General features: G+C 42.7%; 1 protein-coding gene across 1 annotated transcript in view; it reads right to left on the bottom strand.

The window, feature by feature from the left end:
- Positions 1 to 408: 408 nt before the first annotated feature.
- PLCXD2 (phosphatidylinositol specific phospholipase C X domain containing 2) overlaps positions 409 to 15481 on the bottom strand; it is a 29856-nt gene continuing 14783 nt past the window's right edge. The window contains exons 2-4 of the mRNA XM_024200360.2: positions 10164 to 10624; positions 8454 to 8695; positions 409 to 1251 (exon numbers count right to left, since the gene is read on the bottom strand). Coding sequence (XP_024056128.1) covers positions 1089 to 1251; positions 8454 to 8695; positions 10164 to 10624 — 866 coding nt within the window. The 3' untranslated portion in view covers positions 409 to 1088. The remainder of the gene's footprint in view (positions 1252 to 8453; positions 8696 to 10163; positions 10625 to 15481) is intronic.

Genomic DNA, 15481 nt, shown 5'->3' with positions numbered 1-15481 from the left:
AGTGACTACAAACCTCACAGTGACTTTAGGGTGGGTTTTGAGCAAACCTGGGTAGGTTCAAGTGTTTGGGCACAAAATGATGTGAAAAATGACCAGATGTCAAACAAAAAAGAAACAATTGTACCAAAATGAAGCCTAGGGAATGAAAAACCAAGTGAATCGAAATTGGGGCAGGGGGTAAGGTCCACACGAATGAAACCACCAAAGTTTTGACTAAATTTCACTCTATAGTTTGCTACATTGTGTCTCAAAGCTACATACAATGAACAAAGCCTGCTGTGTTACTAACATGTGCACATAGCAGCCTTTTGTGCAGAGCTTCCCCCCCACCCACAACCTTTCAAGAAAACTCAACTGATTCCCCCTCCCCACCCCCAAACTTAAGTAAAGTGCATCTGCATCTGCATCCTGCTCTAAAATAAGAGAGAGACCGAAAACAAAACCTTGGAGTCAAAAGCCCCTGAGAGTTATAAGTTTAGATCCAATCTCCGCACCTCGGGCCCATCTCTATTCCCTCTGAACACTGGGGATGCTGTTTTTTTAAGAAAGTCAGAGGTAGCTTCCAGTATGACATAAGAGATACAATAGCAACTGCTAGCTGAGACCAGCACAGCTCTGACTTGTGTAGCCAGGTGGAGGATCCCTTTTGGCTGGTCTGGTAGAACTGCTCCTGAGGATCAACACCAATTCTTAGCCTGACACCAGGGTTCAATAACACACAGGATGCACACCCACAGGGAGTTTAGTTGCCAGGGGAGACACTGCTGCCAATTGGTTACATCTGCTGTAGTGTCCGGCCTCCTACTGGCAGGCAGACAACAGATTGCTGTACTGCAGCAGATGTGTGCATAACAGAGTCAGCAGCACTCAGACACTGCTTAGTGTTCAGGTCAGATCCATGCAGCGATAGATCCTGACGTGAATGATTTTCAGCACGTTTTTCTCAGAAACTAGGTTTTTGTTTGTTAAAAAACAAAACCAAAAACATCTAAATTGAGATTTACATTGAAAGCTGTTGACATGTATGAAAGACTCCAAATCCTCATCTCAGTGGATGAGCGCTGATCTTAACGTGAGAGACAAAACAGTTAGGATTTAGTCACAGCTCGGTGCCCTTCTAAAAGGAGGTCGTTTAATGCAATAACCGTGGCAGCAAAGTCAACCAGCTCCACAAAGTCTGATGTAATTATGTTAACGCCCATAACGCCTGGCTTCTGTGTCTTTACCCAGTTCAAAATCATAGGCAGGTTCCTAAAGAAAAAAGAAGGATAAATATGTTAACCAATATAACACACTGGTATGGAAGCACCTTGATTTTGCTCTACATGTAACAGTTTGTCTATGAACAGCATGTTTGCACAGTATCCTTTAACCCCAAAGTAGCAAACTAAATATATATTGCACCCTTAAAATGCAACCACCTCTGGGGAGAAGGGTGGCAGAAAACAGCACACTGCACAACCATTTTTTTTGGTGTGTGTATCGGGGGGTGGGGAGGGGGGAATAGAAATATTGGCCAAAGTCACCAGTGGAAACCGCTGCTCTTACAAGACATACTATAGGATTCTTAATGATTTGCTGAACAGTTAGGACCTCAGAATTTAAGGTTCTGCAATGGTTTCTTTGTTCTTGTTTTGTCTGAGTATATACTGATCTGAAGTCTTAAGTCATAGCAATTAGGTCTTGTGTTATTACTTAAATCATTGTAATTAGGGATGGATGAAATGGTTTGGATTACTAAGAACTGAATTTTTTTTCAGTCAGTCCTTGAAAAGAACTTGAACCAAGGGTTTGCAGAGGTTTTTGTGCTCCTCTAACACTACAGCAATGGGGTTTCCATAGGAGCCAGAGACAGACGTAACTAATCCTATGAGTGCCATAGTGTGCCTGTTGTTTTACAAGCAGATAGAAAGGCAAGCTGTCTGCCCCTTGGAGCTAGCAATCCCAAGAATAAAAGTAATAACAACCCACAAAGGAAGTCATCAGTAAACAAAAGGAAAGGGATACGGGCAAAAGAGTAGTTATTCTCATGAAAAGCCAGTCATTTGTAAATCATTGTGTGGAATAATTTCAAATGTTTCTTCTCTATTAGTTAGAACTTAATGCAAAATGGTTTAATACTCATGTTTAGGGCCAGCATTATCAGAATCAGAAGGCAGAGGTCCATACAAAATTGTACAGCCAAATTTGAATGTACAGAACAGGCAGTTTCCATTCAACTGTGTATAAACACTGAGCATGAGGGTGCAAGCAGGCTTTAATTTGTGAAGTATTTGGACTCTGATTTTAACTGTATGTGGTTTCAAGCCTTCAGTGTTTAAGCAGAACTTCTCCGTGACTTCCTTAGAAAGTTGTGCTTTAAACCTGATGACACATTATGGCTCTGTATTTGAATTATTGTTGGAACAAATGTTAATATTTGAATTACTGTTGGAAGACCTCAGGGAAGTAACTAATTTTAAGGAGGGATTTGCTCCATCTGACCATTATTAAAGCTCCTGGAAATGCCTTGAAAATTAATGCATTGATGTTTGTGAAGCGTTTTGAGGATGAGAATGGTCATGTGAGTTTTGACACATTCTTATAATATTGCACATTTAATATATACTGTAGAAGAACCATATTGTATCCATGCAATTAAGTTTTCTCTCTATTAAGTATCTTCAGTTAAGATTAAGAAACAATTTTAAATGTGTAGAGCTTTATTCCTTAAAACGCATGCCTCTCTTAAAAAAGAAAGGTAGGTGAGGTGATATCTTTTCTTGGACCAACTTCTGTTGGTGAGAGAGACAAGCTTTCGCACTTACACAGAGGGCTTGTCTACACATACAGCGCTGCAGCGGCGCAGCTGTACCTTTGCAGCTGCACTGCCGTATCACTTAGGTTGTCTACACTGTGCACACCACCTCCAGTCCGCACCAGCACTTTTAGTTGTTAAAACTTTTTATCATTCAGGGAGTGTTTTTTCACACCCCTGTGCAACAAAAGTTTTAACAATGAAAGTGCCAAAGTAGACAACGCCTCAGCAAAGACACTATCTATGATGAGGGTGAGGGGTTTTCTCCCATCAGCACAAGTACTCCACCTCCCTGAGAGGTGGCAGCTATGTCACCGTGAGAAGCCCTCACGTTGACATCGTGCTGTTTACACCAGGAGTTCAATCTGTATAACTGTGTTGCTCAGGGGTGTGAATTTCCACATCCCTGAGGGACATAGTTATACCAACTTAAGTCTGTAGTGTAGACCAAGCCAGAGCTCTTCTTCAGGTCTGGGAAACTTACCCAGAGTGTCACAGCTAAATAGAGGATGGAACAGATTGTTTAGTACAAGTAGTTAACACTCAAGGGACCACTCAAGGTGAAGTGACTTGTTAACACCCCTCTAGACATAGGGAGGAAAAGGAGGGAAGAGAAACAGCTGGGTGGGAGCTGTTAGTGGGTTATAGGTTGTTGTAACATGATTTTTAGTGTCAAGAAATATGACTATGAATTTAAGCTCGTCCTTTTTGTGAAAAGTGTTCACCCACAGGTGATGTGATGTTTTTGTCTTTTATCATTTTCCTGTGTGAGTTCATTCAAGAGACAGCACACCTTTCAAGATCCATGGGTCCTACACATGCCTATCACAACATGTGGTGTACCTCATCCAGTGCACTAAATGCCACAGTAGCAACTATGTGGGTGAAACCTGACAATCACTATGCTCTCAAATGTTCCACCTTGTATGTATATGCGACACTCTGAGTAAGTTTCCGAGACCTGAAGAAGAGCACTGTGTAAGTTCGAAAACTTGAGTCTCTCACCAACAAAGGTTGGTCAAAGAAAAGATATCATCTCACCCACCTTGTTTTTTTAAGTGTCATGTGTTTTCAGGAGTAAAACTATACAAATTTAAAATGGTTTCTTAATCTTAAAGATATTACCTCACCCACCTTGTCTCTCTAATATACTGGGTCTAATAGCGCTACACATACTCTTAAAGAAAGCATTTTAGCACCATCTAGTGTTTAATGTACAAAAAACAAACTGCAATCTTGGAAAACAGGAAGTTCAAAATCTTTGGATCAGATTACTTGGATACTAACATTATTTCATTATTTGGCTTTAGACATTATTCTGTCAGACTAAATTCTGTGGAAAGGCAAGAGACAGGAACTCCACGTCCTAACTTCAACCATAGGAACTTCAGTAGTTCTATTATGTGGATATTTTAGATTCCGACCCTCTGGGCCTTTGAGGTTTTCTAGTCCAGTCCCCTGCACTCAAGGCAGGACTAAGTTTTATCTAGACCAGGGGTGAGCAAACTATATTTTAAGCTGGTTGGCGAGCTGCCACTGGGGAACGGAGTCTGGGGCTTGCCAGGCGCTCCAGCCAGGGCACCAGGTTGGGGGCCGACCACACAGCTCCCAGAAGCACCCGCATGGCCCTGCTCCGGCGCTAGCAGGCCACTCCATGCGTAGGAGCTGGAGAAGAGACATGCCACTGCTTTCGGGAACCGCTTGAGGTAAGCGTGGCTCAGAGCCTGCTCCCTGAGCCTCTTCCAGCCCTTATCCCCCTCCTGCCCTCTGAACCCCTCGATACCAGCCCAGAGCACCATCCTACACCCCAAACTCCTCATCCCCAGCCCCACCCCGAGCCCACACCCCCAACCAGAGCCCTCACTCCCTCCCGCACCACAACTCCAATTTTTTGAGCATTCATGGCCCGCCATACAATTTTTATTCCCCGATGTGGCCCTCAGGCCAAAATGTTTGCCCACCCCTGATCTAGACCATCCCTGACAGGCGTTTGTCTAACCTATTCTTAAATACTTATAATCATGGCGATTCCACAACCTCCCTGGGCAATTTATTCCAGAGCTTAACCACCCTGACAGTTAGGAAGTTTTTCCTAATGTCCAACCTAAACCTCCCTTGCTGCAATTTAAGCCCATTGCTTCGTGTCATATCCACAGAGGTTAACTAGAACAATTTTTCTCTCTCCTCTTTCTAACAACCTTTTATGTACTTGAAAACTGCTAAGTCCCCCCTCAATCTTTTCTTTTCCAGACTGAACAAAGCCAATTTTTTCAGTCTTTCCCGATAGATCACGTTTTCTAGACCGTTAATCATGTTTGTTGCCCTTCTCTGGACTTTCTCCAATTTCTCCACCTCTTTACTGAAATGTGGCACCCAGAACTGGGCACAATACTCCAGTTAAGGCTGTATCAGTGTGGAGTACAGCGGAAGAATTATTTCCCGTGTCTTGCTTACAACACTCCTGCTAATCCATCTCAGAATTATGTTTACCTTTTTTTGCAACAATGTTACACTGTTGACTATATTTAGCTTGTGATCTATTATGACCCCCAGATCCCTTTCCACAGTACTCCTTCCTAGCAGTCATTTCTCATTTTAAATGTGTGCAATTGATTGTTCCTTCCCAGGTGGAGTACTTTGCATTTGTCCTTATTGTATTTCACCCTATTTACTTCAGACCATTTCTCCAGTTTGTCCAGAGCATTTTGAATTTTAATCCTATTCTCCAAAGCAGTTACAATCCCACCCAGCTCGGTATCATCTCCAGACTTCATAAGTGTACTCTCTATACCATTATCTAAATCAGCGTTTGTCAAACTGGGGTCTGCAAGGGCACTCCAGGGGGTCCATTGGCCCTGCTGATCAACTCCTCTCCCTCCCTCCCAGCACCTCCTGCATGCCAGAGAACAGTTGTTCAGGGGCATGCAGGAGATGCTGGGAGAGAGGGGGAGCAGGGACAGGGGGCGCTCGGCAGAGAGGGTAGAAAGAGGCAGAAAAGAGGAGGGGCATGGGTGGAGCGGGTGTGGGAAGAGGTGGGGCGGAATGTGGCCTTGGAGGAAGGGGTGGAGTGGGGGTGGGGCCTGGGGCTAAGCAGAAGGGCTTGGGGGTCCACACATTTTTTAAAATGAAAATGGGGGTCCTCGGGTTGCTAAAGTTTGAGAACCGCTGATCTAAATCATTTATGAAGATATTGAACAGAACTGGACCCATGACCGATCCCTGCATGACCCCACTTGATATGCCCATCCAGCTTGACTGTGAACCACTGATAACTACTTTCTGGGTATGGTTTTCCAACCAGTTATGCACCCACCTTATAGTAGCTCCATCTAGGTTGTATTTCCCTAGTTTGTTTATGAGAAGGTCATGCGAGACAGTATCAAAAGCCTTACAAAAGTCAAGACATACCACATCATCTGCTTCCTCCCTAAGGGTATGTCGGATAAGCGGGCAGCGATCGAGACACGATAAATCGATCCCTGAGTGCTCTCCCGTCGACTCCTGCTCGGCAAGAGGCGCAGGCAGAGTCGACGGGGGAGCAACAGCAGTTGACTCACCGTAGTGAAGACACCACGGTAAGTAGAGCTAAGTACGTAGACTTCTTGCGTAACTTAGATCGACCCCCCTACCCCCCAGTGTAGACCAGGCCTTAGGCTTGTTACCCTGTCAAAGAAAGCTATTAGGTTGAGTTGACATTATTTATTCTTGACAAATCCATGCTGTTACTTATCACCTTATTATCTTCTAGGTGTTTGCTTGCTTGATTGCTTATTTGTTCCATTATCTTTCTGGGTACTGAAGTTAAGGTGACTGATCTGTAATGCCCCAGGTTGCCATTGTTCCCCTTTTTATAGATTGACATAATATTTGGCCTCTTCCAGTCCTTTGGAATCACTCCTGTCTTCCATGAATTTTCGAAGATAATCGTTAATGGCTCAGATATCTCCTCAGTTAGCTCCTAGGATGTATTTCATCAGGCCCTGGTGACTTGAAGCCATCTAACTTTTCTAAGTAATTTTTACCTTGTTCTTTCCCTATTTTAATTAATGTGTGTGTGTGTGTGTGGGGGGGGTGTTTTAGGAAAAAAAGCAATAAGTATCACTAGAAGAAACAGTGATTTCCCCCCAAAAATCTAGAATCTGGCTGTTATTAACTTGGGACTGAAGATTCAATGAGTTTTCCAGAAAATCAAAGGCCACATGTTAACTGGTTTCCAGTGCTGCTCATTTCGTTGTTTTATATCCAGTTCAGTAGGTGATATGGTCATTTTGACAATCAGATTCATAGTAGCAGCTAGCACCATTGTTACTAACTGCACAGGACTGGATGCCAGTCTGTATGTTGCCCTGACAAATCCAAGTGTTGATTATATGGTACGAGTAGAGCTAAGGAGTAAGATTCCAGGCCTTAAACCGCAAAAAGGATCACTATTCACTCTGTGATTTGGAATATAGGCTACACAATGTTAATATCACACAGCAGAATCATTTGGGTCAGATCCTGGGAAATGATGGGCCCTGCACCTGCCCTTTAAGTCATTATGAGTAACAAGGGTGCAGCAATTTTCAGGATCAGGCCCTTTATTAGTTGTCTTAGTTATGGATAAACCATGTAGCCACAATTAGAAAACTCCTATTATTCATCTCTCTCTTTTTTTTTTGGTCTGGAGAAGCAAGACACATTTAAGGTTAAATCTTGTCCTATGAGCGTGTAAGTGTTATGGAAGTCACTGGGGTTGGTATGCATATAACTCAGAGCACATTTTAGTCCACAGAAAATGAAATCTGGGTTTTCATGTAAGAGATAAGCTTGTTTTTCCTCTTCACTTTAAATCAAGAAGAGTTGAGGGGACTTATTTTCTCTAGCGACACCATTTCAAATTGCTCTCTGCTCACAAAAGAATATGAATTTGGTCTTGCATTTTGTCAGCCAATATCATGACTAAAAGGCTTTGCACTTATGCTTGATATATAAACCATGAAGCATTTTCCCAGCATCCTTTGTACTTAAGCTAAAATAAAATTGTATTAGTAGCGTGTATGAACTGTGTCCTTGGGTACATGTGGGAGCTGTCAGGGATAAGATTCATGTCTTGTTAAGGCCTAACAAGTTGCACGAGGTGCTGGTACTGAGGAATAAGGATGGTTGGCGTGATGTCTTTGTGACCTGACAACTAAGTTCAAAATAAGATAAGAAACTGGTAAGAACTGGGTGTACCCTACTTTTGTTGTAAACAAGGGTATTATATGAGCGAAGTAAGTCCATAATTTTGGAGCAGATTGATTGCTGTGAGACTCTACTTCCCAGATTGGATTGGTAAAGTATTAACCCTTTCCCTTTTGTGTTGTGCTGTATTGTCTTTGACTAATAAAGATGGCTGAGCCTTATCTGATATCTCATCAATACCCTAAATTGAACCCTACCAACATGTTCTCTGTGGATATTTACACCTAAAGGGATATTTTATGTTTTAGCTTAACTGCAGGGAGTGAGATGCTTGCAGTCATCAAATATAAGTAACAATATATCCTGAAAGATCAGCTACTTGTATGTTGTTAATAATTCAAGCACAGGCCTGGTAGTTACTTGCTTATTCATTGTAACTTCAAGGTAAAAGTTACAAACAAGGAGCTGTAGAACCAAGACAAATCCTTACCTGTGAACAAGCGTATTTTTTAGGCCACGAATTAGGTGCCGTGCAATAGTTTTGACCCTGGGTGTGAGAATAGCTTGAGAAACATGAAAAGTTCCATGTTGAGCCCGCTCCCCAAGAGTGGTCTCTAAGAACTGTAATAGCTTGTGCACGTTCGTTGTGTTTGCCCAAGGTGCTGGCATTTTATTCCCTGGCCACAGGAAGGGATATTTCTGATACAGAGGGTAGTGGTAGAAAATGAGAACCTAAATAATGGAGAGAAAGATAGAAAAGAATGCAAATTAAATCGAATCATGATGTTTTGGAACCAAATTTTGCATTTAAATATATCCATGCAGTCCCATTGAAGTCTGAGTACACGTGTGTATAATCTGGTGAGAATCTGGCCTCCTATCTTTAAACTAGTACACTGAATACAATTAATTCACTGGAGTGTTGCCATAAAGGAGAAAATCATTTTGATTAGTTGCAAATTCAGGACTGCATAGTGTTTCAAGCGTCACTATAGAAAAAGGAGAATTTACAGTATGAAACTGAAATCACATTCCAAGATGTTTTACTTAAACAACATTCCTCTAATCTTACTCTTAATATTTGTCAGACAGCATTGCCACAATTACTTTTATCTCAGGAAAGGGATGGTGGCAAGTTAGGAACTAAAATACTGTGTAACTCAATTCAAATTAACTTGCTGTGATATACTGGGCTGGCTCATATACTGGCGTTCCACTGCCATTTACTGGATGGAACACCAAAGACAATCTCATTGTCTGCTATAACCTGCACTGTGCCTTCTGGAGCTGAGATATGAGTTTTATTCCTGGTGTCATATGAAGTAGCAGTTTATGAGAGTCCTATGAATATCTGGGAAAGGTCTTCAGATCCAGAGTTAAATATTTACATTGGGATTCAGTGTTCTAGTTCAGCCCATCAGGGAGTTTCAAGCCAGATGTGTGCTGTTTGCCTCTATATCTGGATCTGAACATCTTAGAGGTTTATAAAGAAAATGGATCTTGAGTTCAGATCTGGATCCATCTCTAGAAAATCTGGATACTGAGTGTTACATCCCAATCTGTTTGTTTCTAAGTGTCACATGATTTATTGAGAGCTAGCTATATCTAAAACAGAACACCTTTCATTATCTGAATTGACAAGGGGCTCTTTGCTTTAATCAGGTAGAATCCAGGAAGCAGACTGAAGAGGACTTGTTCAGAGGAATTCCTCAAAGCATGACTGCACACACACGACTTTATAGTTTTGGAATTAAATGGAAGCACTGGGAGTCTTTTGCTTCAAGACTGAGCATTAGTGAGCTGCAATCAACAGACACCATAGTCATCAACTAAAGCTCACTCATGCACTAACATGGATAGAACACAGACCGTTTGCTCCTAAAACATAGATGAGATAAGAGACTATGCATTAGCTATCTATAGAATTAAAGTTTTTATTCTTTGTGTGGGCTAGTTACTGGAGGACAACGTGTCCTCACAAACACCAAGCCAACACTTTACAAAAGATCAACTACATATGCAAGCTTGTATCTTTGTTGCATATTTGTGAATTCCTGCATAATAGGGCCCTGACCCCCAGATGCCCCCATAATACAAAAAATAAAATTAATAATAATATGCTTGGAACCCTAGTCAGACACTCTTTATAATTTGAATTGTAACATTTTGGGCTTAGACTCATTACATGTCCTTTCCCCACCTGCTGACTCTTCTCCCAAAGATATTGCAAGGTCACATTTTCTACATATTCCATTGTGCAAAGTTTTGATCCAAATGCTTCCCGGATCCTGTTAATCAGGTATATGTGGTGCTGGTCTTCCATGGCATAGAAGTGATTGAAATCCAAGAAGATGGCTTCTTTGGGGTGCTGTGTGAGGAAGGTGTTTATCTCCATCAGTCCGTCCCATACTTTGATGCCAAACAAGCCATGTATGAAATAGATCTCCTGTCCCACTTCTCCCGGTTTGGAAGATACGCGCAGATCAAAGTAGCGGATCCCACCTTCCAGCTGCTCTTTGAAGGTCAGGTTTTGAGTCACTGACCATTTCTTCATCAGCTTTTTCACCAAAGAAATTTTAGCCAAACGTTTGATTGCCGTGGCTTGATCAGGTCCCACAGGTGATTTCTCATCAACCCAGTAGCTGAAAGAATCATGTGATCCTAGAGATAAAAAAATAGTCATTTTAATGTTATAGCATCGAAAATAATATTTCATGTGTCCTGTATGGCACAAAGGTCTAGTGTTAAGGCACTGGACTGGGATTCAGGAGATTTGGGGTCAACTTTTAGCTCTGACACAGGACTTCTTGTGTTACCTTGGGCAAGCCACTTCATCTTTAAGTCTCAGTTTCCCCATCGGTACAATGGGAATACCACTTCCTTTGTCTTATCTATTCACATCTGGGAGTTGTTTAGGGTTACAACTGTCTCTTAAGATGTGTTTGTACAGTTCCCAGCATAATGCAGTTTAGATGCTAATAGAATATAAATAATAAATAGCCATAGTAAGGAGAATCCTCTGTCCCATTATCCTCTCCTGTGTTCATACTCCTCTGTTCATCGAAGAAACAAGCAAGCTACCTTCACAGTTCTTCCACTGTGGTGGCACAGGGGTCTGAAGCTGGTCTTGTGCTTGTTCATGAATTCAGCACTGAGCCCTAGAATGAACCAAGATTCTCTTTTTATACTGTATTTATTCCTTGCTGTAGAGGGGTGGTCACCCCGCTCCGGCCCTGAAAGGGTTAAAAGCAGCCCTGGAGAGAGCTGTGGCGGGGAAAACCTAGGCTGATTGGGGGAAGCAGCCACAGCTGGGGCCACGCCCCAATCAGGCCACAGCTGGCCCTTTAAGAGGGCTGAGGGCCAGAGGCTGGGAGGAGTCTCTCCCTAGCTTCTGCGAGAGAAGGGCACCTAGGGTGAAGCAGTGCTGGGGAAGGGCAGAGGGAGCTCCAGCCTAGTAAAACCCCAGGCTGCAGGCCTTGTTAGGGTAGAGCAGTGCTGGGGAAGGGCAGAGGGAGCTAGGGAGCTCCAGCCTAGAAAAACCCCAGGCTGCAGGCCTAGTTAAAGGCCTACAAACAGGTACTGGGGTGCAGAGGGGCAGCCCAGAGATAGGCACAGGCAGCAGGTCCTAACCCCCCTTGCCGATGATGAGTGATTTACAGACTGCAGTCTGCCCCAGGGAGCGGGGCTAGATGGTGACTGGCAGTAGCCACTGAGGCAAGGTGAGGATAGAGGGTTGGGGGTTTCCCTGGGAGGGGAGACCCAAAGCAAGGGGGTGGGCAGAGGAGCAAAGGGCACTGGGGTCTGGGAGGGACACGGGGCCAGTGGCAGGCAAGACAGTGGCCTGCAGAGGGTGCACTGGGCTGGAAAGAGCTAATTCCCGAGATGGCCAGCAGGAGGCGCCGCACCGGTGAGTCGTCGCCCCACAACACTTGCCTTACTATCATAACTCTCTACGGTTACTTAAAATTACACTTGACTGTGGGGAAACAACCTAAGACACCAAAGCTCTTGGTTAATCTATGGGACAGAGACCTCAGGCTGTGGCTGGGTGAAAATCCTCGCAATGCACTGCCAACGAGTCTTAGCTCAGTTCAGTCATCTGATGCCTGGTCAATCTCCATGCTCAGCTAGTCCTTGGCCTTTCTGCTGATACTGACAACCAGGTAGCAGGTACTGTCAGTTGTAATGATATTGTTTTGTATTTGTGGATACCTCTATTCCAGGAACAGGACTGAGAGCAAACTCATTTCAAACAGGCCATTGCACAGGCTTTTTACTGGCAATGACTTTAGGTCACTACTAACCTTGTAAAAATGCAGGAAGGTGACTAAGAAATGAAAGATTCCCTCTCTCATCGTCAGTCACCTGACAACCTGAGCCATCATCCCACTGCCCCACCCAGTCTCTGCAGGAGAGATGGTCATGTGCCTGTGACACAGGGTGTCAGCATTATGGACACATGACAGAATCTGGCAGGGAAATCATGCACCTAACCACAAAATAATGCTCATAAATAAAGCTCCATCCCTCACAAGTCTAATAAAAAGGTACCAAAAAGAACCTAGTAAGAAAGAAATCAAGAAAAACCCATTGTGGATTATGTCTCCCTAGTTACTGCTTGCAGGACATACAAGAGAAGAGCGGCTGGGAGCCCCTGAAGAAGTCCTGACTTGATGGCAGTGCGAAGCACCCAAGGGCAGGAAGGAGGATCTTAATTGGAGCAGAAACTTTGAGGGGAGGTGGGGCCAAGAACATAGTACTTAGAGGGGACCCTGGAGTCCCCTGTCAGAGGCAACATTAAGCAGCTCTGGGGATAGAAATCTGCCTGCCAAGACTCCAGGTTTAGCTAGATTTCCAACATCCATCCCAGGGAGCTCCATCCTGGCCAATATGCTAGGGCTTTGCAGACACAATCCTTCCTCTGCAGTCCCATCCAGGAAAACAACTAAGTGGTTCTAGCCTCTCCGCTCCCTGGCTCCTTCTACTCTCCCAATTAACAGCTTGCAGCTTCTCTGCTGGGCTTGACCCACTAACCATTTCCCTGGAGAAGATAGGGATTCCTGCTCTTAGGGCAGGAATTGAAGGAGCAAGCTACATCCAAATAGCCCTGCTCCTACTGCCAGTCTGAATCTCAGGGATGCTGCCCGGCAATGCTAGCTCCCTCAGTTCCTGTCCACTTTGCTGAAATATAGGAAGCATACACTGACTCCACCAGACTACATAATATTCTAGCATATTACAAGTGCCAACATCCCCTTGCCTCCCATCTCTCCCCTCCCTGAAAATCCAGCAATTCCCCTGCCACTTCCCTGAATACTACTACACAATCTCCTTGTCTGATTCTTTTTTTCCCTCCTCTCTATCTGTACTCTGTAAAAATCTAATTAAGGTTCGAAATTTGTTTTTTAAAAAACACCTCATGTGCCCTATTTATTAGACAAGCATCTCTTGTGTGTGTATGTGTGTGCGCTCACTTGAAGACTAATATGTTTCCTGTCATGCTGCAGCATCAGAGCTGTAAATGAGATTATGATCTCAACAGGATTACCTTGTTAGGGTTATTAAATCCATGTGGACGCATAAGCTGTTCACAAGTCAAACATCAGTTAGCAAGATTCCAAAGCACACCAACAGTAATAAGCATGAGAGGTTCCCCTCCATTGTGTAACTCCACACACAGGCATGTGTGCGAGAGGGGGAGGAATCTCTCCTTCCCCAGTCAGAGTGGTGGAATAAGGGAGAAGAGAGGCACATCAGAATTTTGCAGTTTCAAGAAAACAAAGCTATTTTGCTTTGCTTCCCCAGAAGAGTGACTTCCCCACAAGTCTGATAATATATTTAATAGTTACAAGACCCTCATCCCATTGCAGATTGCGGCATTTAACAGGATAAATGAAACTAGTGCAAGACAAAGGAGTGTTTCCCAGAACTAGAGATAAGTAATGGCATCAGAATTTTGTGTTTTCCAATCTACCTTCATGCATGTGGCTTTAGACAGATGGAGGTGTAAACATGGAGTCATAAAGCACAGGCACATCGAATCCAATCCAATCCAGTGCAAGCACTCATGTACGCCTACAAACGTATTACTAAACAAGGGAAATTTGTTGAGGGCTGGCAAGTATATTCACAATTTAAACAAATCAGTATAGGAAATATTTAAAACTTTTTTATGATTTTTCCATACACGCTTTAGAGACTGGATTCTTAGTGAACTGGAGAAGAAGCTCTTTCATGTTGCTACATTAAAAGTCCCTATATCTATGACTTAATGAATGTTAGTAAATGTTTTGAGACTGTGGATAAAAGACCCTCGAGTATAAATTATTTTATATATAATAACATTAATTAATTTTAAGATTTGCCCAAAGTCTTTCTGCAGACCAGAAGCATAGTGGAGAACAGAACCCAGGTCTCCTGAATCTCAATTCACTACCCTCTCCACTGTACTGTACTGGGGAAATACTCTCCTTGTGAAGCGTTTTGTGACACCAGATGTTAGTTAGTATTCCGATTACAACAATATTAGAACTGCTTTGGTGCTGCAGCTTCAATGTGAGCCTCACTGCCAAATACCCCGAGATGTCAAGACTTAATTTGGAATCATAGGAATGCATAGGTTATGAAATACAATACTGGAACAAACCATTTAATGGTCTCTCTAGTCCAGTATCCCATCTCTCCACCAGCAAAGGTTGGATACGTCAGGGAAAGCTATACCCTCTCCTCTGTCTGCCCAGGCATTCAAATTCCTTCCTGACACCAGATTGTTACTATGATAGATAGCTCTTGTAATTTTACCCTAGCAAGTGCAACTGTACATTCATGAACCCTTTTACACTTCCACTATGCCAATTCCCAAGTTAATTGTGTGTTAAATCTATTGCCTTTATTATCTTTCATTATTCAAGAATGTTTTTGTTCTATTTTCTTTGTTTCAGTTGTTAAGAAGCAGCTTTTTAGCTTCACATCTGTAACTATTTCTAAATTCCCAATTCTTCACGTTTTTCATGTTCCTTAGAATCATAGAATCAAATTAATTAGTCAAATCAAGCGAATGCAGTTACATTAAAAAAATTTGGCATTATTTGGTCTTAGACTTAATTGTTATTTTCACTGTTTTGTGTGGGTTATCAAGAACTGGACTTTAATTATTCCTTTTTCTTGTTACTGCATAAAGTTGATAATAAGAGAACACTGTATAATGGTTAGAACATGGTGTCTGGAAGCAAGAATTATGGGTCCTATTCTACTAATGACTTCCTGTGTGTCATTTAATTAATCTGTACTTTACCCTAACAGGATGTTGTGAAGCTTACCGTGTGTGCAAAAGGATTTGAAATCTTTCAATGTAAAACAAATTTCAAGTACAAAATATATTGTCTACACACTGAAATAGATATAAAAATACCCTTTCTTAGACAAAAGCATATCTAACATCATCTCTACGAATCTAGTTTTCCTGGCAGTGAGATATATTAGGCTGTGGACTAGTCTAAATAAGTGGGGGAAACCCCT

Source organism: Terrapene carolina, unplaced genomic scaffold, assembly GCF_002925995.2.
Source record: "Terrapene carolina triunguis isolate 2854851 unplaced genomic scaffold, T_m_triunguis-2.0 Scaffold558, whole genome shotgun sequence".
In the NCBI taxonomy this organism is placed as follows: domain Eukaryota; kingdom Metazoa; phylum Chordata; order Testudines; family Emydidae; genus Terrapene; species Terrapene triunguis.
Note: the sequence above shows the minus strand (reverse complement) of the source record. Positions and strands in the feature narration are given on the sequence as shown.